This window comes from Gordionus sp. m RMFG-2023, chromosome 1 (genome assembly GCF_954871325.1).
Source record: "Gordionus sp. m RMFG-2023 chromosome 1, tfGorSpeb1-WG-v2, whole genome shotgun sequence".
NCBI lineage: Eukaryota > Metazoa > Nematomorpha > Gordioida > Chordodea > Parachordodidae > Gordionus > Gordionus sp. m RMFG-2023.
The window spans coordinates 50,064,670-50,089,332 of record NC_088775.1 but is presented as its reverse complement, the minus strand read 5'-3'; the positions used below and the strand labels follow the sequence as shown (position 1 = coordinate 50,089,332).

The 24,663-nt window shown below is 25.2% G+C and overlaps 2 protein-coding genes and 1 long non-coding RNA gene across 6 annotated transcripts in view; 2 read left to right on the top strand and 1 right to left on the bottom strand.

The window, feature by feature from the left end:
* The first annotated feature begins 1,467 nt into the window (after positions 1 to 1,467).
* On the top strand, positions 1,468 to 3,175 carry LOC135931341 (uncharacterized). The gene is made up of 3 exons (XR_010573016.1): positions 1,468 to 1,563; positions 1,607 to 1,726; positions 3,124 to 3,175. It is a non-coding gene; the product is annotated as an uncharacterized LOC135931341 (long non-coding RNA).
* A 15,152-nt stretch (positions 3,176 to 18,327) lies between these two features.
* On the top strand, positions 18,328 to 20,157 carry LOC135931872 (mediator of RNA polymerase II transcription subunit 18-like). 4 transcript variants are annotated; one of them, XM_065469177.1, is made up of 8 exons: positions 18,328 to 18,438; positions 18,483 to 18,712; positions 18,753 to 18,957; positions 19,007 to 19,085; positions 19,135 to 19,221; positions 19,408 to 19,454; positions 19,501 to 19,585; positions 19,633 to 20,157. In XM_065469177.1, the coding sequence occupies exons 2-7, from the start codon at positions 18,538 to 18,540 to the stop codon at positions 19,550 to 19,552; spliced, it is 645 nt and encodes a 214-aa protein (XP_065325249.1). In that variant the 5' UTR covers positions 18,328 to 18,438; positions 18,483 to 18,537; the 3' UTR covers positions 19,553 to 19,585; positions 19,633 to 20,157. The 4 variants fall into 4 exon arrangements, 3 of the variants coding, with proteins under 3 accessions (XP_065325249.1, XP_065325251.1, XP_065325250.1); XM_065469178.1 differs by having other exon boundaries at positions 18,370 to 18,443; positions 18,487 to 18,712; XM_065469179.1 differs by having other exon boundaries at positions 18,350 to 18,712.
* LOC135922855 (max-like protein X) overlaps positions 19,461 to 24,663 on the bottom strand; it is a 27,137-nt gene continuing 21,934 nt past the window's right edge. The window contains exons 4-5 of the mRNA XM_065457352.1: positions 22,242 to 22,489; positions 19,461 to 19,795 (exon numbers count right to left, since the gene is read on the bottom strand). Coding sequence (XP_065313424.1) covers positions 19,616 to 19,795; positions 22,242 to 22,489 — 428 coding nt within the window. The 3' untranslated portion in view covers positions 19,461 to 19,615. The remainder of the gene's footprint in view (positions 19,796 to 22,241; positions 22,490 to 24,663) is intronic.

Genomic DNA, 24,663 nt, shown 5'->3' with positions numbered 1-24,663 from the left:
CAGGTTATTTACGGTAAACTACTAGTTAATTTACAACATCATCTTCAAAAACGAAACCACATTGAGCAAAGAAAAGAGAACTTCTTCACCATCGCTAAACCATCTTCCTCACCAACAACAGTAAATTCTTTTTTATAATTTCAATTTACACGTTTTATTTCAGGTTATTTACTGTAAACTACTAGCAAATCTACAACATCATATTCAAAAACGAAACCACATTGAGCAAAGAAAAGAGAACTCCTTCACCATCGCTAAACCATCTTCCTCACCAACAACAGTAAATTCTATTTTATAATTTCAATTTACACGTTTTATTTCTGGTTATTTACGGCAAACTACTAGCAAATTTACAACATCATCTTCAAAAACGAAACCACATTGAGCAAAGAAAAGAGAACTTCTCCAGCATCGCTAAACCATCTTCCTCACCAACAACAGTAAATTCTATTTTATAATTTCAATTTATACGTTTTATTTCAGGTTATTTAAGGTAAACTACTAGCAAATTTACAACATCATCTTCAAAAACGAAACCACATTGAGCAAAGAAAAGAGAACTTCTTCACCATCTCTAAACCATCTTCCTCACCAACAACAGTAAATTCTATTTTATAATTTCAATTTACACGTTTTATTTCAGGTTATTTAAGGTAAACTACTAGCAAATTTACAACATCATCTTCAAAAACGAAACCACATTGGGCAAAGAAAAGAGAACTCCTTCACCATCGCTAAACCATCTTCATCACCAACAACAGTAAATTCTTTTTTATAATTTCAATTTACACGTTTTATTTCAGGTTATTTACGGTAAACTACTAGCAAATTTACAACATCATCTTCAAAAACGAAACCACATTGAGGAAAGAAAAGAGAACTCCTTCACCATCGCTAATCCATCTTCCTCACCAACAACAGTATATTCTATTTTATAATTTCAATTTACACGTTTTATTTCAGGTTATTTACGGTAAACTACTAGCAAGGAAATTACAACATCATCTTCAAAAACGAAACCACATTGAGCAAAGAAAAGAGAACTTTTACACCATCGCTAAACCATCTTCCTCACCAACTACAATAAATTCTATTTTATAATTTCAATTTACACGTTTTATTTCAGGTTATTTACGGTAAACTACTAGCAAATTTACAACATCATCTTCAAAAACGAATCCACATTGAGCAAAGAAAAGAGAACTTCTTCACCATCTCTAAACCATCTTCCTCACCAACAACAGTAAATTCTATTTTATAATTTCAATTTACACGTTTTATTTCAGGTTATTTACGGTAAACTACTAGCAAATTTACAACATCATCTTCAAAAACGAAACCACATTGAGCAAAGAAAAGAGAACTTCTCCACCATCGCTAAACCATCTTCCTCACCAACAACAGTATATTCTATTTTATAATTTCAATTTACACGTTTTATTTCAGGTTATTTACGGTAAACTACTAGCAAATTTACAACATCATCTTCAAAAACGAAACCACATTGAGCAAAGAAAAGAGAACTCCTTCACCATCGCTAAACCATCTTCCTCACCAACTACAGTAAATTCTATTTTATAATTTCAATTTACACGTTTTATTTCAGGTAATTTACGGCAAACTACGAGCAAGGAAATTAAAACATCATCTTCAAAAACGAAACCACATTGAGCAAAGAAAGGAGAATTTCTTCACCATTGCTATACCATCTTCCTCACCAACAACAGTAAATAATATTTTATAATTTCAGGATTATACAGTGTTTTTTTTAAATATTCTATATTCTGATAATCTATAAGATTATTCCATCTTGCCTTTAATTCATCACCTAAAAAATATAAGATAGAGGTAAATAAATGATTATATTGTTTTCATAATTATTGAAAGAGCTCAATTTAATTAAAAAACTAATTTTGCGCCATAAATGATTATTGAAAGATATTGATAGCTACTTAGTTATTTTTACCAAAAACTAGGAGATAGAAAAAGAGGAGACAAATAGAATAGTATGATAAAATGGCATTAAAATTGATTCACAAAATTCTATATGACTATTCTCACTTATTTAAATTAAAAATTTAAATTAATTTTAATACATTATATTATATGGGAGCACTTGAATTAGACTATAATAGATATTATGTATTATAACATAGGCGTAGCCAGAGGGGGGGCAAGGGGATATCCCCCCCTTCAGAAATTTATCACTTTTTGTGAATATCTTTTTAAGCTATTAAAAAATATCCACTTTAGTCCTCCCCCCACTCCTTGACCACCAAAAATGTATGCATATATCTTAAACAATAATTTGAAAGAAAGATTGTAAAAGTTGATATTTTTTTATAAAACTATTCACCATAATTTATATTTGGAAAAAAGACATTTATATATAAAAAAAGTGAACCAAAAATGTTTTTTAAGAAATGGAATATAAGCCAAAGTTAAGTCTTAAGACAAAAGTTAAAATTATTATAATTACTAACAATAGATCCATAAAATTACTAAATAATATAATATATCAAATAAATTTTTTTAGTAAGTGAGTAATTTTAATATATTTTTCTTAATAAAAGTAAAATATAATTATAAAACTATTGATAAAATTAAATCATAAATTAAAAAAATGAAAGCACATTATAAACAGTGGAATATGTCATAGATTTACAGTATATCTAATTTTATCAATTATCATATGACAATCAATTAATTTTTACCAATATAGCGAATTATATATTTTACAGAAAACTATAAAATATTGATAAGAACATCAGAAAATATCTTTTAAAGACATTGTGGGATGAATAATAAGAAGATTATAATATCATTTTTTATTTAAAATAAATAGATGGCGTTAAATAATGAATGCAAATTGTTGTTATATTTATTATCAAGAGCATTGATTAGTAAAATTTGTTAAAATATTAACTGTAATATATTTTCTAACTGTAATATATTCTCTAACTGTCAAATATATCTATAAAAGTGGAATTTTACTTCAAATTTTGTAAATAAGTCTATATTATAATTTTCCGATGTCTCACCGTCATCGCTACGTCATGTCATCGGTACGTATTTATTTTTATTTTTTTTATTTGTTGATTTTATTTTATTTTATTCATACAGATGAATGGAATTGTTGGTGTACACATACCTAACATGGATTGAGAGATAAACAATATTCCCTCAAATTTGTAAATATGAATGAAACTTTTCACTTAATCCTTTATTTATTTTTTAGATTATCTTTTCAATTTTCATATCATATTATCAATTACACATTAATGAAATTTTGTTATACTCATATTTTTCTTTCATAACCAATAATTAAGAAGATAACCAAGTATATTCAAATATTTAAATATTCTTATCCTAACCTATTTATAATCTCCAATCCACTTACTTTATTTTTTTCCCCTCCCTTAATGAATTTATTTATCACTAAATTTTATTATCTCATTCTTTTCTTTCTATCTCTATTATCTATTAACCACTCAAAACCTTATCAATTCCTTTAATTTAATTTTTATTATTTTTATAATATAAAAATTAGTACCTTCTTCCCCCCCCTCTCTTTAATCTCATTTTTTAATTACCTTACAATTAATTAACCTTAATCTTAATAACATTACATTCATCATGTTATTTTTTAACTTTTAGAATATCATAATAGGCTTGATAAGTCTTTTGATGATAGCCCTCTAACTACTAGAAATATGCATCTAATATTGACCCATCTACCGGTTTTACATTATTCTAATGTTTGTTTAATTTTAACAATAGTTTATTTATATTTTTGCCTGATTTCTTTATTTGTCTAGGCTAACCCTAATCCCTCACATTGCTACAAAACATGATGAATCTATTATTAAAGATAAGCAAAGAAAATAATGACGATTAAACAAACGCCTTACCCGTTCTAAAGTTACTGGTAGACAAATTAAAAAAGAACTACGCTTGAAATGAACTCATCTGGAGGTTTATTTTTTTTTATCTTATGTTTTATATATATGTTTATTTTGTTTTCACCCATTTCTCCAAATGATATTTCTATCACCACTGCCACAATCCCTATGCCACCTCCGCCTATTTTTTAACAAATATAAACATTTAATTCTGTACTATCATTCACTTTACTAGGAGTTAATATAAATATTACTTTATCCGATTCTCTGAGAAACTTTCATGAATATTTAGAGGAATGTTCAAACTTGAATGTACAGTACGGCCAATTTCATCAACTTTATTAATGGAAAAATATACAGTATTTCTGTCGTGGCTTTTATACCAATACTTACGACCGTTTTATGGTTGAGTTAACATTGTCGTTCATGATTCTATTTTAGAAGGGGATACCAATTCTGACATTGACAGAAATATCGTTTTGCGTGTTCAAACTTGAATGTACAGTACAGCCAATTTCATCAACTTTATTAATGGAAAAATATGCAGTAGTTCTATCGTGGCCATTATAACAATACTTATGAGCGTTTTATGGTTTAGATAACATTGTCGTTCATGATTCTATTTTAGAGGGGGATACCAATGCTGACATTGACACAAATATCGTTTTGCGTTCATAGGCATATCATCTTTATCAGTACGTATTGTGTTTTGTACACTGCTTTGTTAATCCGTCATTACTTCACTACAACCCTAAATTATATAAAATGATATATTAATTATTTCCTCTCCAGACGACCGCTCAGATTTATTTTGTCACGTTTTCCATCAAAAATTAAAATGTAAACAAGGATTTGCTCTTAATTTTATCAAATACATAATAAATATTCCTCATTATTTTTTAAAAAAATTATCCTAAATTTATATGTCAATAAAAAAAAATATCTTTAAAAATATATAAATAATTTGCATATAAGTTTCATTAGTGTTTAATGGAATTTTTGTAATTTAAATAGACAGCATTTTTTTTTACTTAACATAAAAAATATATATATCCCTTATCAAATTCTTTGACAAATAATTTCAGAAATGCAAGACATACATTAAATATATCTGAAAAACAACAATCACCTTATATAATAAACAACATATTTTTTAGATATAATTTTAATTGATCATATTACAAAAAAGTATAAGAGTCGGTTATTTTTATTTTATTTGTCATGATTCTCTAATAAGTGCCCAGGCCTTCCCAGTTTCCTTTAATACGGAATTTACATGTTTTTTTTTCCATATTAGACTAATTGGTAAATCAGATATTTCCCGTTCAAGTGATGATATTTAAAATTTAACTGTCTCCGAGGCGGGAAAAAATTTTCAAAATTATAATAGGCAGGACTGGGCTTGGAACTTCAAAATTAATATTAGCTTGCACCTGACTTGGGAATATCTTTTAAAAATTATTAAGGGTTGAGCTGGGCTTGATAAACTTTTTTAAAATTATAAGATCTTGGATGCTTCCTAATATTGTGAGCTTGAACCTGGCATGACATCTATCGTAAAAAATGAATAAAAATCTCATTCCCCGTCATTTTTGACGGGCTTTCTACTAGTTATATATAATTGAGGAATATCAACTATATGTCTACTTACTTTTTATAAATAAATTTCTTATACTTGTTTGGAATAAATTATTACTCTGCTTTTATATTAATGTATATACAAGTAATTAATTATATTTATATAAATTAATAAAAATATATTTCATATTTGTTCCAGGCTTATTTTTTTTACTAAAATTAACCTCCTATCTTGTAAAAACATTTTATCACTATATATAGACTAAGGTAACCCGGCCAAAAGCGCCCCCAAATTGGAATCTGGGGGCGAAGCCCTCGGTAATTTTTTAATTCCCCACCCCCTTAGGAAAATCCTGGCTACGCCTATGATTATAATGATATATTTATGAAATTTTAATACCAGGTTGGCCAAACTGCAAACCTAGATTACTCCAAAATAGTGTTTTCTTGTTTGAATCTTTATAATCATCCTCCATTTTATCATATATTTACATTCTCTTACACTATCGATTAAATTCATTAAATTTTATTATCTGTGTCTACCATATTAGGTTTAAATTTTTATAGTAAATGTTATATGTAGTCTTAAACGATCTTTAAACATTTGCCGGATCAAAAAGTCAAAATATTTTCACTTCAAAATTTGTCGGTGTTGTAATATGATATGAAAATGTATTGATTTTTTTGTTAAAATTAGGTTATTGATTAAAGTGTAAAGAAAAATATATATATCGATTTGATATTATTGATTTTTATGATGATTTTATATATAGTTTCGCTCGCGATTTTGATATAGATTTTTTGATATTATAGTTTTAATATATAGTTTTTTTGATGTTTTTCCGAAATTGTAAAAAGAGATAATATATATTTTTGTCTGAAATTAAAAATCATCAGATAACTCATAGTAACTTTAAAAAATATATATTAATACATTTATTTTTCTCGAAAAGTTATTTAAACCTTATACAACATTCTCAAAGAACACAAGGGAAGATAGATTATAAATAAAATTTGTAAACAGTCTGCAATGAATAAAATTTATAATAATGAAATGGTTGATTTTGATGACATTTTTACCATAAAAAAGATATGCAATGTCAAATTGATCAAGTGGATTTTGAAATAATAAAATCATATTTGACAAGTGATGCATGGGTACAAGTTCAGGATTTTTAAAGAACAATATTATGGCAGAGTCCTGGATTTGTCAAAAATGTCATCGATGATGTGATATTTGTTTGCACTGGTTCCACTTCAAATGACAAATTTTTTTTAAAAAAACCTTGTAAAATTCATTGGTTTTGTGATAATTGTTAATAAATGTATTTTTATTCACATTTTACATTTTAATTATAAAATGATTGTAATTATTTATGTTTTTATTAGTGCTACAGTTGTAAATGAAATGAAAATTTTTTGAATAAAATTATTTAAATTCAATTTGTATACTTTATTATATCTCATTCTTTATTTAAGTTATGTTAGAATTAAAGCATAATTTTAACTTCTTTTGTCATTTTATCTTCATTAAATTTATTGAAATATAATTTCACACAAATATAAGATCACTTTTAAATTCTAATTTATTTATTAGTAAAGACAAATTATAAAAAATTTTGCCTAAAAATCTGGAAACAATTAGATTAATATAAAAATAGGAAAAATTTGAAATTATAAGTAAAAGATCACATATTTTTATTACAATAATGTCAGCTGTCTATTTCAAACCATGACACAATTTTAGATATGTATCTATTATTTAAAGATATTAAGAAGCTACTGAAAATTTGATAATAAGGAATTCATAGAAGAATTTCAGTTAGATCCCAAATTCACAAAAGATGTTATATATTATTAATTTTTTATATACTCAAAGTAGACATCTTATCATTTTTTAAATTTACCCACATTGAAAGTTGGCATTTAATATTTTCATACTTCTAATGCTTTGGTCATTCTCATTAATAATTTTTGCCCTTTTCATGATGATTTTGTATAAAAATAATAATTTGACTGATAAAAATTTATGAATTAATAAAATCGCTTTGCACTATGAAAGAAAATCGCTGCGATCGATCCAGCTGATCGGTCAATTACGATAGCGCGGATATCGCAATCGCTCTTCACTATGGGGTAAAAGATTGTCAGTAGCATCATTTATTTATATTTGCAACTGGTTACACCTATCCGTAATTATATTTGCCATCTAAAAGATTGACAATCAATTTTACGGTATCGGTCCGATTCATTTTTCTTTATTTTGTCATCAAACTATTTGGAGTCAAATGAATTATTTTTCCTAAAATTATATATTTTTCTAGAAAATTCTAAAATAAAGATTGGATTTGAGTCCGCTGTCTCGAATATCAAAAAGTATCAAAAAGACAAATAAGCTAAAATGGCGACCAATATGGCCCCTAAATGTTGAAGCGAGAGATTTTAAAATATAAAATTAAAACATGGCCGCCAATAAATTTCAATCGGTTATTACAAATGAGACAGATTTTATAATTTAAATTAATATTAAATTAATAACGAATTATTAGAAATTTGTAATTTAAATAATACAATTTAAATATTTATTAATTAATTGATATATAAAAAAATTAAATATAGGATTGTTTGTAGTATTTAATATAATGTAATCAATATATTTAAATTTAATATAATAGTTAATATTATTAACATAGTTAGTATATAAATATTGAATATAATTATTTATTTACATCATATATAAAATTTAATTATAAATATTTATAATATATTTAAATATTTAATATATGTATTTAATATTAAATTAATTGATATATAAAATAATTAAATATATGATTGTTTGTAGTATTTAATATAATGTAATCAATATATTTAAATTTAATATAATGTAATCAATATATTTAAATTTAATATAATAGTTAATATTATTAACATAGTTAGTATAATATATTTTATATATTAATTTAATTATATATTGAATATAATTTCATCATATATATATATTATAATTATTTATAATATATTTAGATATATAAATATATAAATATATATTGGTTTATATAATATATTGCTTTATGATTAATTGGTATATGTTAATTACTTAACTTACTAAGAAATCCCTAAATAAATTTTTTATCGTTGGATTTATACTTATTTATATAATCATCAGATTTCCTCACATCTTTTAATTTTTTTGAGATTCTATTAGTATATATATAAGTTACCTAACTTAGTAGGAAATCCCTAAATAAATTTTTTATCGTAGATTTCCTCACATCTTTTAATTTTTTTGAGATTTTAGTAGTATATATAAGTTACCTAACTTAGTAGGAAATCCCTGAATAAATTTTTTATCGTTGGATTTATACCTATTTATATAATCATCAGATTTCCTCACATCTTTTAATTTTTTTGAGATTCTATTAGTATATATAAGTTACCTAACTTAATAGGAAATCCCTGAATAAATTTTTTATCGTTGGATTTATACTTATTTATATAATCATCAGATTTCCTCACATCTTTTAATTTTTTTGAGATTATATTAGTATATATAAGTTACCTAACTTAGTAGGAAATCCGTGAATAAATTTTTTATCGTTGGATTTATACATATTTATATAATCATCAGATTTCCTCACATCTTTTAATTTTTTTGAGATTCTATTACTATATATAAGTTACCTAACTTAGTAGGAAATCCCTAAATTAATTTTTTATCGTTAAATTTATACTTATTTATATAATCATCAGATTTTCTGACATCTTTTAATTTTTTTGAGATTCTATTAGTATATATAAGTTACCTAACTTAGTAGGAAATCCCTGAATAAATTTTTTATCGTTGGATATATACTTATTTATATAATCATCAGATTTCCTCACATCTTTTAATTTTTTTGAGATTCTATTAGTATATATGTTACCTAACTTAGTAGGAAATACCTGAATAAATTTTTTATCAATATATACTTATTTATATAATCATCAGATTTCCTCACATTTTTTAATTTTTCTGAGATTCTATTAGTATATATGTTACCTAACTTAGTAGGAAATACCTGAATAAATTTTTTATCGTTGGATTTATGCTTATTTATATAATCATCAGATTTCCTCACATCTTTTAATTTTTTTGAGATTCTATTAGTATATATGTTACCTAACTTAGCAGGAAATACCTGAATAAATTTTTTAACGTTGGATTTATACTTAATTATATAATCATCAGATTTCCTCACATCTTTTAATTTTTTTGAGATTCTATTAGTATATATGTTACCTAACTTAGTAGGAAATACCTGAATTTTTTTATCGTTGGATTAATACTTATTGCAATGTTACACATTTATTTGCATTAAAGAATATATTTTATTTAAATAATATTTATTTCACAAATAAATATATAATCTTATAATACATTATTTATAAGGGTATCATTTAATAAAAATATAGGAATAACGTTAAATACAGAAAAAAATAATTGGATAAAAAATGCGAATAAATGCAATACAAAACGTTAATAAATAAATAAAATCACAAAAATTGTGGATAAATACAATATAAAATTAGGCTATAAATGTAAGAACGACCATAAATATTGTAATTGGCGTATACCACTTCTGTATGACCCGACTAGAATATAAATACTTAGACTAATAGCTGTTATTTTATTGACAACATGAAAATTATTGAACAATTAATATAATTACATGACGGAGGAAAAATCGTGAAAAAAGAATATATGGCAAAAGTAGACATTGTAGTTTTTAAAAAAAATGTGATTTTGTGTGCTCTTGGGTTAATATAATATCACCAGTTGAAAGGGGAAGGGGGGGGGGGTCGTGTTAATTGAATAACATGTCCCATAATGGATTTAACTGATAAAAAGGTAGGAAACGTTTTGGGGTTTTGCATACAGAAAGGATCGAGTTTTCTGTCTCTCATAACCTTTCTGTATGTCTTTCTAATACTGATATTTTTATTTAACATATCTGTTTTAAGCATATTGATCGTGATGAGCGTATTATATATTTCTTTATCATTATGATCAATAAGCTTTTGTGTCATTATAAAATGAGTATTTAAAATCCCCTTCCCTTTACAATGTTTTGTATGGCATTTATAATATATTAATTTTTCATTAATGTACAAATACTTATTAGAATATAAAAAGTCATTATTATATTTTGATTTTATTAATTTATAAATTGATTTTTAAAAAAAAATAAATCTTGAAAATTGAATGGTGATTGATCTATTTAAAAAGAAAATAAATTTTGAATATCATTGCAATTAAATTGATATAATGAATATTATTTATATCAAATTTTACATGGAATTGATGCATAATTGTTTTCACTGACAACAGCTCTTGGGTGAGAATAGGAATATCATCTTGAATAACTTTATAATTGATATAGTAAATGTATTATTCATATTATATTTATATGGAATTAATGCATAATTGTTTTCACTGACAACAGCTTCTTGGGTGAGAATAGGAATATCAACTTGAATAGCTTTATAATTGATATAGTAAATATATTGTATTTTATATGGTGAATAATTTGTAATATTTTGTAAATAAGATATAATTAATGTATTACTTTGACACCCAATACTTGCATATGAAATGGAAGCTTTAATAAAAAGGTAAATAATGTTAAAGGATGATGTAAATTTTATAAAGATAAATCAAAATGATTTGTAAATTTTTTCAAAGATAAATTAAAAGAATATTTGAGGTTTTACTTTGGCATCTAATAAAAAGGTAGATAATGTAAAAGGATGATATGAATTTTGTAAGCATAAATCAAAATGATCTGTAAATTTTTCCAAAGATAAATTAAAAGAATATTTGAGGTTTTACTTTGGCATCCTACAGAAAAATAATTTTTTTGAAGGCAGATTGCATCTATAATATATTAATATAAAATTTATCTATAATTAATATACTCGTGCATTCTTTGGACATAGTAAATAAATTGTTCTTAACAATCCAGCGTCCAAGGCATGGTTTATTTGTGCATGTAAAGTAAGCAGTAAAGCTATTATAGTCTATATGCTTTTTAAAGTGATTAGGCATATCTGAAACAGGTATTAGTGGGTTATATTTTGTTAAAAAAAATAGTAATAATTTTCCTTAACTAAGATTATATCTTATTTTCAAATAATATAGCCAAAGTATAATATTATTACAAAATACTTTTAAAGTAATAATACTTTATTGAATGTATGATATACCTTAATTTTATTTAAGATAATATTTGAAATATTAGTATTGGAGAATATGTACAATATTTCCTATAGACTGAATGAAGTATTGAAAGGTCTATATTTATGGGCAAGTTGATCTACTAAAATTTAATATTATAATAGAAAACAAAATATCATAATAATACATATCAGATTTGGTCTGGGTAGGATATGACACTTTTGATTGATATTAGAATATGCACCTTTATATACTATATAAATATAATTATGTAATTATAATAGCATAAAATATCTCCATGTCATATTTAATTAATAGTTTTAAAAAAATTGGTTACCTTTATACTTCCTATTTATATAAACTCAAAGTATTATGCTGGGTTGATTATTGAAAAATGGTATTTATTTAGCTTGTAAATTCAATTTCACCTTTTTTCACCTTTTCGTAAAGCGACAAAACGTATAAAGTTAATAATAATTCGAGACTACGGGACGATACGAAATAGTAAAGGCGGTACGATACGACGATACGAAAGATTGAACCTCAAAAGCTAATATCAAATGTAATAGGTTTTAATTAATATTTACATACACATTTTTGTAGAAAATTATAAAATAAAGACTAAGCCTCTATTTACATACCATTTTTGTAGAAAATTATAAAATAAAGACTAAACCCAAAAACTAATATCAAATATAAATCTGTACCTCAAAGGCAAAGGTAATTGGTTTTAATTAATATTTACATACAAGACTAAACCTCAAAAGCTAATATCAAATATAAATACAGTACCTCAAGGCAAAGGTAATTGGTTTTAATTAATATTTACATACACATTTTTGTATAAAATTATAAAATAAAGAATAAACCTCAAAAGCTATTTACATACTAACATATAAAAATTGAATTTATTATTCTTTGGGAAAGTAAAATTATATTGGAAGTTCTATATTTATATTGAGGGTGAATGGTGTTATATTTGTGAGGAAAAGATTGGTGAAATGGATTACATCTTTTCCATCTATGAAATTTTTTTCTGCATATTAATTAAATTCTAGAATCATTTCTCTCATCGAAGATTTAATATATTTGTATTATTTTAAATATTTTAGATTTTTATCTAATAAAATATACTTTTTGAAGATAAGATTTTACATTCCAAAGTAAAAAAAAATATTTAACTGAATTCTCAGTTTAGTTACACTGATTTCTTTGGCGTGGTAATGGATAAATTTAATCAAAAAACAATGAATTATCAAGTTAACAGGACATACAATATTTGGCACACCGAACAACAAACAAGGAAGAGACTCTTCATGCAAACTTAACATAAACTCTCAATACTTACCAATATATAAGGGTTATTATTTTTTGTTGCCTAACTAAATACCACTTAAGGATGCAATACAAGATATAAGGGTTATTATTTTTTGTTGCCTCACTAAATACCACTTAAGGATGCAGGTACATTATTATATGACATTATTTTTTTTCTTAACACTATTCTGCCGGTAACGGAACTAATACATCACCATTATTGTACTTCTTCCTTCTTCACTTTGCTAACTGGCTACATAGTGGTACCGTCCACTATAATAAAATGGGTAGACATCATGTATGGGATCTATATACTAGTGAAAATACATGATGCACGCTTCAACTCCAGGTGGGTGATGAATGAATGAATGAATTAAATTGTAGTTTTTTTAAAATGTCATATTACTATTAATTAAATATTATATTTTAATAAAGGATATTTTAAATTTTATTGTCTCGCCGGGGTGGCCTAATGGGTAAGATGTAGGCTTGGAAACACGAGTATGAACAAAGATGCGGGTTCAATCCTGGTAAGAACTATAAAAACTTTCAAGTTTTTCTTCGATGACTGATGTGTAAAGACATATGGTAAGATAAATTTTAGAGCTTAGAGATGACACCCCGGTCACCGACAGGCCTGGACAGCTGGGTGCTAAGGATACCTGTCCAATAAACAAAATGAAGGGCACAAATGAAAATATGAATATGAAAGCTAGGGCGTTCCCTCCATGCGACGTGCAGGGTGTAGACCTCCATCCTGTGAAAAATAAAGTAAAGGTCAAAGCAAAGAAGACAAGACTGGCAAGTTTGAATATTGGGACGCTTAAAGGTAAGACGAGAGAATTGGCATCAATGTTGAACAGGAGAAAAGTTGATATAGCGTGCATACAAGAGACGAAATGGAAAGGACAGAAGACTTTGATGATTGGAGATGGGTATAAATTGTACTATAATGGACTTGTTAGCAATAGGAACGGTGTCGGCATCATCCTCAGTCAAGATCTAACCTCCTCAGTTGTAGAAGTCAACAGGATCTCTGATAGACTAATGAAGATAAAACTCTGCATTGGTCAATCAATACTACACATCCTATCAGTATATGCTCCTCAAACGGGTTGCAAGGAAGAAGAGAAAGATGACTTTAGAGCTATCCTTGATGAAGCTGTAATGGAAATCCGTAAGGATGACCTAGTCATAATTGGTGGTGACTTAAATGCGCATGTGGGAAAAGCAAGAGATAGCTACAAAAGGCATCATGGTGGTTTTGGATACGGAGAAAGAAATAAAGAGAGCAAGTACTGAAATTTGCGCAAGCCTTCGACCTTGCCTTAACCAACACCTACTATAGGAAAAAAGATAGTCATTTAATAACATATGAAAGTGGTACTAGGAAAACACAGATAGATTACATGCTAATCTCTCGCAGAAGATTAAAAGATGTAATAGACTGCAAAGTCATCCCAGGAGAAGATATCGCCGCCCAACACAAGCTACTAATCATGGATTTACAAATCTCAAATAAATCCACTCAAAATAAGATAAAACTGGAACCATGCATCAAATGGGGCAAATTAAAAACAATGACAGATGCCTTTGCAATCAATGCAAACATTGAAACAATAAATTGCTCACAAGTCAGTGAAACAGATTAATAGACACTGCAAAATCGACGCTAGGCTTGACAAGAGGAGGCAACAAATCACACAAAGAACTATGGTGGTGGAATCAAGAGGTACAAACCACTATACAGGAGAAAAAAGCCCTTTATAAAATATGGTACAAATCCAAAAATGCAGATGACAAGTCAAGATACAAAAAATCCAAGAGATTAGCTACAAAGGCGGTGGCTAGGGCCAAATCTATGGCATACGATGACATGATGCCTTTTGTAGCTATCTCTTGCTTTCCCCACATGCGCATTTAAGTCACCACCAATTATGACTAGGTATCCTTAGGGATTTCCATTACGGCTTCATCAAGGATAGCTCTAAAGTCATCTTTCTCTTCTTCCTTGCAACCCGTTTGAGGAGCATATACTGATAGGATGTGTAGTATTGATTGACCAATGCAGTTTTATCTTCATTAGTCTATCAGAGATCCTGTTGACTTCTACAACTGAGGAGGTTAGATCTTGACTGAGGATGATGCCGACACCGTTCCTATTGCTAACAAGTCCATTATAGTACAATTTATACCCATCTCCAATCATCAAAGTCTTCCTGTTCATTGATGCCAATTCTCTCGTCTTACCTTTAAGCGTCCCAATATTCAAACTTGCCAGTCTTGTCTTCTTTGCTTTGACCTTTACTTTATTTTTCACAGGATGGAGGTCTACACCCTGCGCGTCGCATGGAGGGAACGCCCTAGCTTTCATATTCATATTTTCATTTGTGCCCTTCATTTTGTTTATTGGACAGGTATCCTTAGCACCCGGCTGTCCAGGCCTGTCGGTGACCGGGGTGTCATCTCTAAGCTCCGAAATTCATCATACCATATGTCTTTACACATCAGTCATCGAAGAAAAACTTGAAAGTTTTTATGGTTCTTACCAGGATTGAACCCGCGTCCTTGTTCATGCTCGTGTTTCCAAGCCTACATCTTACCCATTAGGCCACCCCGGCGATATAAAAATCATATTAAATATATATTATTAAATTTAAAATAGTTGTAAATATATTGTTAATAAAAAATTTAATATAAAATTGATAAAAAAGACCAATATACTTGGTGTTTGAAATGATACTTTATTTTTTTTTTGTTTACATGACAAGATTTTCACTGGATGTAGATATCTATCATAAATCTATATACAGCGTCTACATGAGCGGGAGAGGTAGGAACAGTTTGCATCCTATTTTTTGAAGGGGTGGGTGGTAGGCTGCCTTAATGGGGGTAGGATAAAAATATTTTGGGGTTATCTATTAAATCTTGAGATGAAATAAGACAAAATTTATTGCTGTAAAAATTAATACTTTTATTATGGAATTATTATAATACAATTCATCGACCAAATCTATATATTGCAAACAATCATACACATTGTTTTCCAAATAAACTATCCTTTAAAATGTAATTTAAGGTTTAGATATTTCAGCAAGCTCATAATGCCATAATAATTAATTCATTGTAAATAATGGGAGTTTTAATTGAATTTATTATCTAAAAAATAAATTCTTTATATTCACAAAATATCGATAGTTGGTAGTAGAGATAGATTAATTTAAGTTATCCTTTATAAATTCTTTGAAAAGAGTATCAATAAATTAAATAGGTAAAAATAATAATAAAAAGAACGCATACTTAATAATATTATATATATATATTAAAATTTATTATAATATCCCCCTTAAAATATATATTTGTTATTAAGTATTGAATATAACTATTGATAAAATCTTTTATTGCCATTTAAAATATTTTTGTAAAACGCCTTGTTAATAATATAATTTATAATTATATACTAAAATTTATTAAAATTTCTTCCTTAAGATATATATTTGTATTAAGTATTTTAACTATTGATAAAATTTTTTAATGCTTTTTAAAATAATTAAAAATTTATAAAACGCATACTTAATAATATTATATATATATATTAAAATATATTATAATATCCCCCTTAAAATATATATTTGTTATTAAGTATTGAATATAACTATTGATAAAATCTTTTATTGCCATTTAAAATATTTTTGTAAAACGCCTTGTTAATAATATAATTTATAATTATATACTAAAATTTATTAAAATTTCTCCCTTAAGATATATATTTGTATTAAGTATTTTATCTATTGATAAAATTTTTTAATGCTTTTTAAAATAATTAAAAATTTATAAAACGCATACTTAATAATATTATATATATATATATATTAAAATTTATTATAATATCCCCCTTAAAATATATATTTGTTATTAAGTATTGAATATAACTATTGATAAAATCTTTTATTGCATTTAAAATATTTTTGTAAAACGCCTTGTTAATAATATAATTTATAATTATATACTAAAATTTATTAAAATTTCTCCCTTAAGATATATATTTGTATTAAGTATTTTATCTATTGATAAAATTTTTTAATGCTTTTTAAAATAATTAAAAATTTATAAAACGCATACTTAATAATATTATATATATATTAAAATTTATTATAATATCCCCCTTAAAATATATATTTGTTATTAAGTATTGAATATAACTATTGATAAAATCTTTTATTGCCATTTAAAATATTTTTGTAAAACGCCTTGTTAATAATATAATTTATAATTATATACTAAAATTTATTAAAATTTCTCCCTTAAGATATATATTTGTATTAAGTATTTTATCTATTGATAAAATTTTTTAATGCTTTTTAAAATAATTAAAAATTTATAAAACGCATACTTAATAATATTATATATATATATTAAAATTTATTATAATATCCCCCTTAAAATATATATTTGTTATTAAGTATTGAATATAACTATTGATAAAATCTTTTATTGCCATTTAAAATATTTTTGTAAAACGCCTTGTTAATAATATAATTTGTAATTATATACTAAAATTTATTAAAATTTCTCCCTTAAGATATATATTTGTATTAAGTATTTTAACTATTGATAAAATTTTTTAATGCTTTTTAAAATAATTAAAAATTTATAAAACGCATACTTAATAATATTATATATATATATTAAAATTTATTATAATATCCCCCTTAAAATATATATTTGTTATTAAGTATTGAATATAACTATTGATAAAATCTTTTATTGCCATTTAAAATATTTTTGTAAAACGCCTTGTTAATAATATAATTTATAATTATATACTAAAATTTATTAAAATTTCTCCCTTAAGATATATATTTGTATTAAGTATTTTATCTATTGATAAAATTTTTTAATGCTTTTTAAAATAATTAAAAATTTATAAAACGCATACTTAATAATATTATATATAAATATTAAAATTTATTATAATATCCCCCTTAAAATATATATTTGTTATTAAGTATTGAATATAACTATTGATAAAATCTTTTATTGCCATTTAAAATATTTTTGTAAAACGCCTTGTTAATAATATAATTTGTAATTATACACTAAAATTTATTATAATTTCTCCCTTAAGATATATATTTGTATTAAGTATTTTAACTATTGATAAAATTTTTTAATGCTATTTAAAACAATTATTAAATTTGTAAAACACATGTTTAATAATATTATTATGAATTATATATATTAAAATATATTATATTCTCACCCTTAGATTTATATTTGTATTAAGTATTTTATATAACTATTTGTTGTCTTTAATTTTTATTTTTTTAGTGGTATTTTAATTTTTAGCGATTATTACTTTAGCGATTTAGAACGGGAACTGAACCATATTTACAACTAGGTTTGGCCTATCCTCGGCCTATTTTGGTCAAGTTGTTTTAGATAGAAATCTTTATTTAATCTATATTTAGATAGAAATCCTTATTTAATCTATATTTTATGGTACAATAGCAATTCTAAACGTCAATGGAAAACATTACGGACTCAATTTCATATATTCAACCTCAAGAATATTTTTTACAGGGAGTTATAACGGAAAATAATTTAGAAAATGCATTACAAAAATTAAAAGGAATTAGTGATGACGGTGATGGGCCTTTAAAGGAATTCAGCGATTATGAAATTGGACTTATTTTACAAAGTTTATTTTTTAAATTATTTTACCAAAAGCTAATACCTAGAAAATACACCATTATCTTCAAAAATTTCTTCATCATTTAGAATGAAAATCAGACGGTCACTATCTCAATTTAGTTTACCCCATTACATTCGATATCAAGGTCCTATAGAAAATACAGACAAAACTATGTCAACCTTGTATAGGGCATCTATAGATGTGCCATGTTCATCTAATGTATTATCATTCTTCATGGATATGGGTTTTCAGTTAATTTATATATTTATATAATATAATGAAAATATATTTAATGCTTAGACAAGAATATGAATATATTGCCAAGGGCTACATATTTCATAAAGGCAAGTTGAAAATAACCTTATCTAAAATTTTTAATGTAAGTGATGACTTTTTTGGCATTTGTTATATAATACATTTAACATCAGATAATTAGCCCCAACAATTATGAAATATTGCAACCTCTATCTTCATCTTATGTTATTGATTTTAGCATAATTGCTCCTCCAAGTCAGGTTGATAATAAATTTTATTTTTTAAATTTTTTATTAGCAAGTAAAAAATAGTAAAAAATTAAAATTATAATCATAAAGAATTTTTAAACCTATTTCCTTAATAATAAAATGTATTTTTAAAATAGCTTAGAGGATATTTAAGAGAAAAAATTTAAATATGACATTTATTCTTTAAAAAAAATATAGAAATGCTTGTCTGAAATTATTAAAGTATTTGCTGACCAATTGAAGCCGTATATTAATTCTAAGAAAATAATATTTTTATCTGCATATATATAGGATAGCCAGAATTGAAAAGATCAACATATTAAGACCATCGAACATGTTATAATTGTATTTGAAAAATAAATGAACTACATATAATGTACCCTCAAAATTTAATTACAATTTTATATTAAATTTTCTTTGTAGGATTGATCTGTTTTAAAATACGTGAGGTAATTTCCTTCAAATTGGCTGGTTTGCAATATTCTTCTACCCAATATAGTATAGATTTGGAAAGCTCTTTAAAATTACTAATGTTTATAGTGGTATTAAATGTTAGGAAGAGAAAGTCCATTATCATATGAAAAATCTAAAAATTAGATATTTTAAAAATTAAAAAAAATATATAAATAACATGTATACTATTTACAAAATAACATATATAGAAACTAAATATTGTACTTGAAATTAGTGCTTAAATGCATAATTTTTTTTTGGATCTACCCAAGCCTTTATTAAAAAAGAACCTAACCATTATTAAAAAAATATAAACGAATTTAAAATAAAGATGTGTATGATTCAGTTAGAGCCTTAATTTGAGAAAAAACATAAATTGGTCCAGCAAAAAGAGATACTCTGGATCAAAATTATTTTAATAGAAAATTAAATTGCTTTTGTATTGAAATGATCAAATAAATTCACTGGTATTATGACAAACAATTAGTAATAAACAACTCATTTTTTTTTCTAAAGAGATTTTTGAATCAAATTTTTTTTTTATGGGAACTATCTCAAATGCTGATACTCTCTTTAATTTTTTTAGAATCCATCTTAATTTATATTAATATTTCAGATTGTTTATTTTTTTTGTATATTTATTCCTTGTAATAAAGTTATTTCTACAAATAAATACAATATTTGAAAGCATCAATCCCTAGATTGGGATTACGCTTGTAGCCCTGAGTAATTAAAAGCCTTAAAAAAATATTTTGACTGGGGAGATCTAAATGAGGGGTCTTACCAATGACAGGGAATCTCTTTAGAGACTTGTCATTTAACTTCTTGAGCATCCCTTTTGGATACACCTTTTTTAAAATGATTTATTTATCAAACTTTTTACAATCCTTTTTTTTAGAAAATTTATTTATGTCCCTTAGTTCTTAATATCTTACAATATAATTGGCAATATAAACAACTCCATATAATACATATATTTTAATGGGTAAATTGAATAAAAATTATTTATTAATTATATGTAGTGTTTAAATATTTTTGATGATTATTAAAATTTAATTTATGTTATAATTATATCGTAAAATAAACGCGTTATGTTCAAGCGTTGCGTTATTACAAAAATATATTTATAAATATGTAAATATGCAATACGATTATAAAAATAATAGCTAATTCGATTAAAAGGGTATATGATTTTTTAAAAATATTATATAAAATAATTATCTCATTTTAGCTTTATCAATTTAGTTTTAAAATTGAATCAGCTTTGATAAGCTGCGTTAAATAACGTAGCACTTGAAGATAACGCGTTCACTATAAACGCGTAAGGATTCTTTAGGATGGCCTAATTCTTTTTCTAATCTCCTTTGGGATGGTAAGTGTCCCATAGCCGAAGTTACCAAGAGTTAATGTAACGATACGAATTAAATTAATGTTATTTAATTGAATATTTGTTTTTCAATCACGAAAGAGTTTTCGTGGGTGTTAGATTTTATGATATCTGCTAGGCAAGTGTAATCCCAAGTAGGGACCCAAACCGTTATGAATAAATGAACCGGTTTGGTTATGGTTCAGTTGCTTAAAATGATAAAGGTTACGGTTCTGTTAAGGTTTAAAAAAAATTATAAGATTTCAGGTTTTATAATATAAATTGCATTAATATTAGATTTACATTTATGAATAAAATAAAAATGAAAAAATATTAAAAGCGCGAAAAAAATTATAATTATAAAAACTTCCCAGGTAAAGGAAAAGTGTAAGTTTTCAAATATTATGGCTTAAGTTATAAATTATATATATAATAAAACGGTTTTAAACCGGTTCAATAAATATATAAAGGAATCGGTTTGCTTCTTTTATCTGTTTGGTTAAGGTTCAGTAAATTATAACGGCTCGTTCTAGTTTAAGAGTTTGGTTCGCTCCGGGTCCCTGCAAGCAAAATGGATAACTTTCCCATGGAATTAAGGTTAAACTAGCCTTTTATCATCTGAAGTATTGAGACCTAAGGGATCGAATATAAAATATTGGATCTTCTTAATGCTTTGAGTATTAAATTATTAACTGCACATGATGTCCATATTCAATACTGACTGAGAACAGGTGAAGCTATAATGCAACCAGTACCAGCTTTAATCTATTGAACCAAAATTTTTCGGTCAAATTTTGTAAACACAGGTACCATGATAAAAAAAATTTTTAAGGCAAGACCCAAATTAATTTCTTTAAATTTGGGTCATGCTAGCTTGAAAATGGGAAAATTCTTTAATCCAGTCCAGGCCAAAGGATTTGATTTCTTCAAGTTTCATCTCTTTATAGCATTAAGACTGAATCTGACCTTTAATAATTAAATGATACATTGGCTTGCAATTCTGTCTTTTTTTAAGAATGATTTAAAAATTTATTTAAAATCAGATAAATATTTTTCCAAACTCTTAAAATTCCCAACTGAACCTGAACTGAAACAACACTTTTACAACACTAAATCAGACTTCTTCTAATTTCCCTTTAAAAACAATATAACAAAATGTTGTCACTTTGCATAAATATAAAATAATAATTAGATAGTTATCTCAAGTTTCTACCTGCGATTTAATTTCTCTGTTAGTAGAATATGCATCATACTGTTGAGGAGACAAAAGATTTGAAGGTCTATTATGGTCATTATTTTTAGTTGCTTGATTTTTTGCAATTTTATTTTCATTTTTTATCAATAGTATTGATTGATAATTCGTTTTCATTATATTCATAGCTTCGACTTCTTTCTTTAACTTATTCATTTCATTTTCTTGATCCTTCACATGTTTTTGTAAATTTGTTACATATTCTTGCACTATAAATAAATAAAATATACAATAAAAATAGATAACCCTTTTCCTTTGTTCCACTTCAATATTTAATTTTAAGTTCATATTAAAGTAGATAACAGCATAATCTGTTCATTATGAATTTTTAAAGTTCTTGACCCAGCCCTTAAAATTTTGGTAGAATCGAATAAATACAGACTCAATAAAATGTGATTTATTTAATTTATATCCTGATTAGAATCGAATAAATACAGACTCAATAAAATGTGATTTATTTAATTTATATCCTGATTTGCCAATTATACAAAAAATAGTGAACGTTAATAATCAAAATCAAATGACAGGACCAAAAATTGATAAGATTAGTGAAGGTCACGGAAGATCGATCCAGACCGTGGTCCTAAATAAAAAGACCGTCTTTTTATTTGTTTAAAAAACACATTTTTTTACCTAATTTAATTTGTTTTATCATTTTATTAAATATAAAAGTATTATATAAACAATAAAATTTATCCAATGGTATTGAAGAAAGTGATTTTGTGCTTGTGGAGGGTATATTAAAATTAAGAGATTATGTTTTATGAGATATTTTCATTTTCATTAATAGAAGTATATATTTTATGTTTTATCAGATGTCTGCTTAAGGTACCTAATTATTTTATTTAGAATAAGGTTAGTAATTTTTACAATAAATTATACAGACAGTTCTTAAGAAAAAATAGAACATAATAAACAAAATATTTTAATAATATTACTGCTTAATGTGATCAATTTATTGCTTAAAAAATTATAAACAATTATTTTGTTACTAGTTGCTGACGATACATTAAATTTGGTACTGCAGTGAACATATACTCTATGTTTTTTATTGGGACTAAAGTAAAATGTTTCTTGGACAAACTTATGGTTTTCATATTGTAAATAAAAATTAACAAAATCTAAAATAACTCATCTAAAAAAATATTATAATATAAAATATACAAAAAAATTATATTAATTGAATAGTAAAGCAAACTTAAATAATAATAAAAGACCGGTCCGAACCACGGTCCTTAAAAAAGATCGGTCCGGTCACCTCGGTCTAAGACCAATAGGACCGGACCGTTGACCTTCACTAGATAAGATTGATACGAAAACCGCAGACGATTTTTTTATGTCCTGCAAAACCCAATTGAGTGACTCCTTAACGAAGATAAAGTTTTGGTCAATATATATAAAAAATATTATTTTAAAGTAGGGGTGTACGGATACCACTTTTTGGAAGCCAATCCGATATTCCCAATATTAAATTGATATCGACCGATTACCGATCCATCATATCTAAAATTTTGTATTCTGTAAAGGTATCAATGTTTTTAATTTTTAATAGGGATGTACCGATATTTTTTATTATAAAATTTGCCGATTCGTTCCCATATAAAATGGCGTCTTTAACAAAAATAAAATGTGATAAATTTTTTAAAAAAAGTTATATCTAAAATCATTTTATTAATAAAATCGAAATCCATATTTTTTTTAATAATAATAATTAATTAATAAACATTCTGCCATATTGTTATTTTTTTGCGCATTCTTTTTATAAAATTGTGCGATAATTTTTCAGAATATGTTTTTAGTAAAACTGGTGATATTGACAGTTACCATCGCCGCAGGCTGATTTCTGATAAATTGGAAATTTTGGTATTTCTAAAAAGAAATCTTCGATATATTAATGTTAAATTTTATTTTAAATATTTATTCAAATTTCATAATATATTTGTTTATTACTTATTATGTATATAATTATTGTTGTTACTAATTATATAAAAGTGATTTAACAATAAAAATATTTTATATACTTTTAGAATTTCAATAGAATTGAATATAAACTATAACCGATCATTATAATTGACATAAGTTATGGTATAATTAAATTATAGATGTTATATTAATAAAAAGTATATTACAAATTAAAACCATTGGTATCTTTACAGAATACAAAATTAGATATAATATCGGATCGGTAATCTGCCGATATTAATTTAATATCGGATCGGATCGTCCTCCAAAAAGTGATATCGGTACACTCCTAATTTTTAATATACTTTTTATTAGTATAACATCTAATTTAACCAGAGTTGGGCAGGCCCTCCGGAAAAAGAATCTAGATACAGATTCTTTATAAAAAAATGAATCTTAGATACAGATACTAGTATCTTTT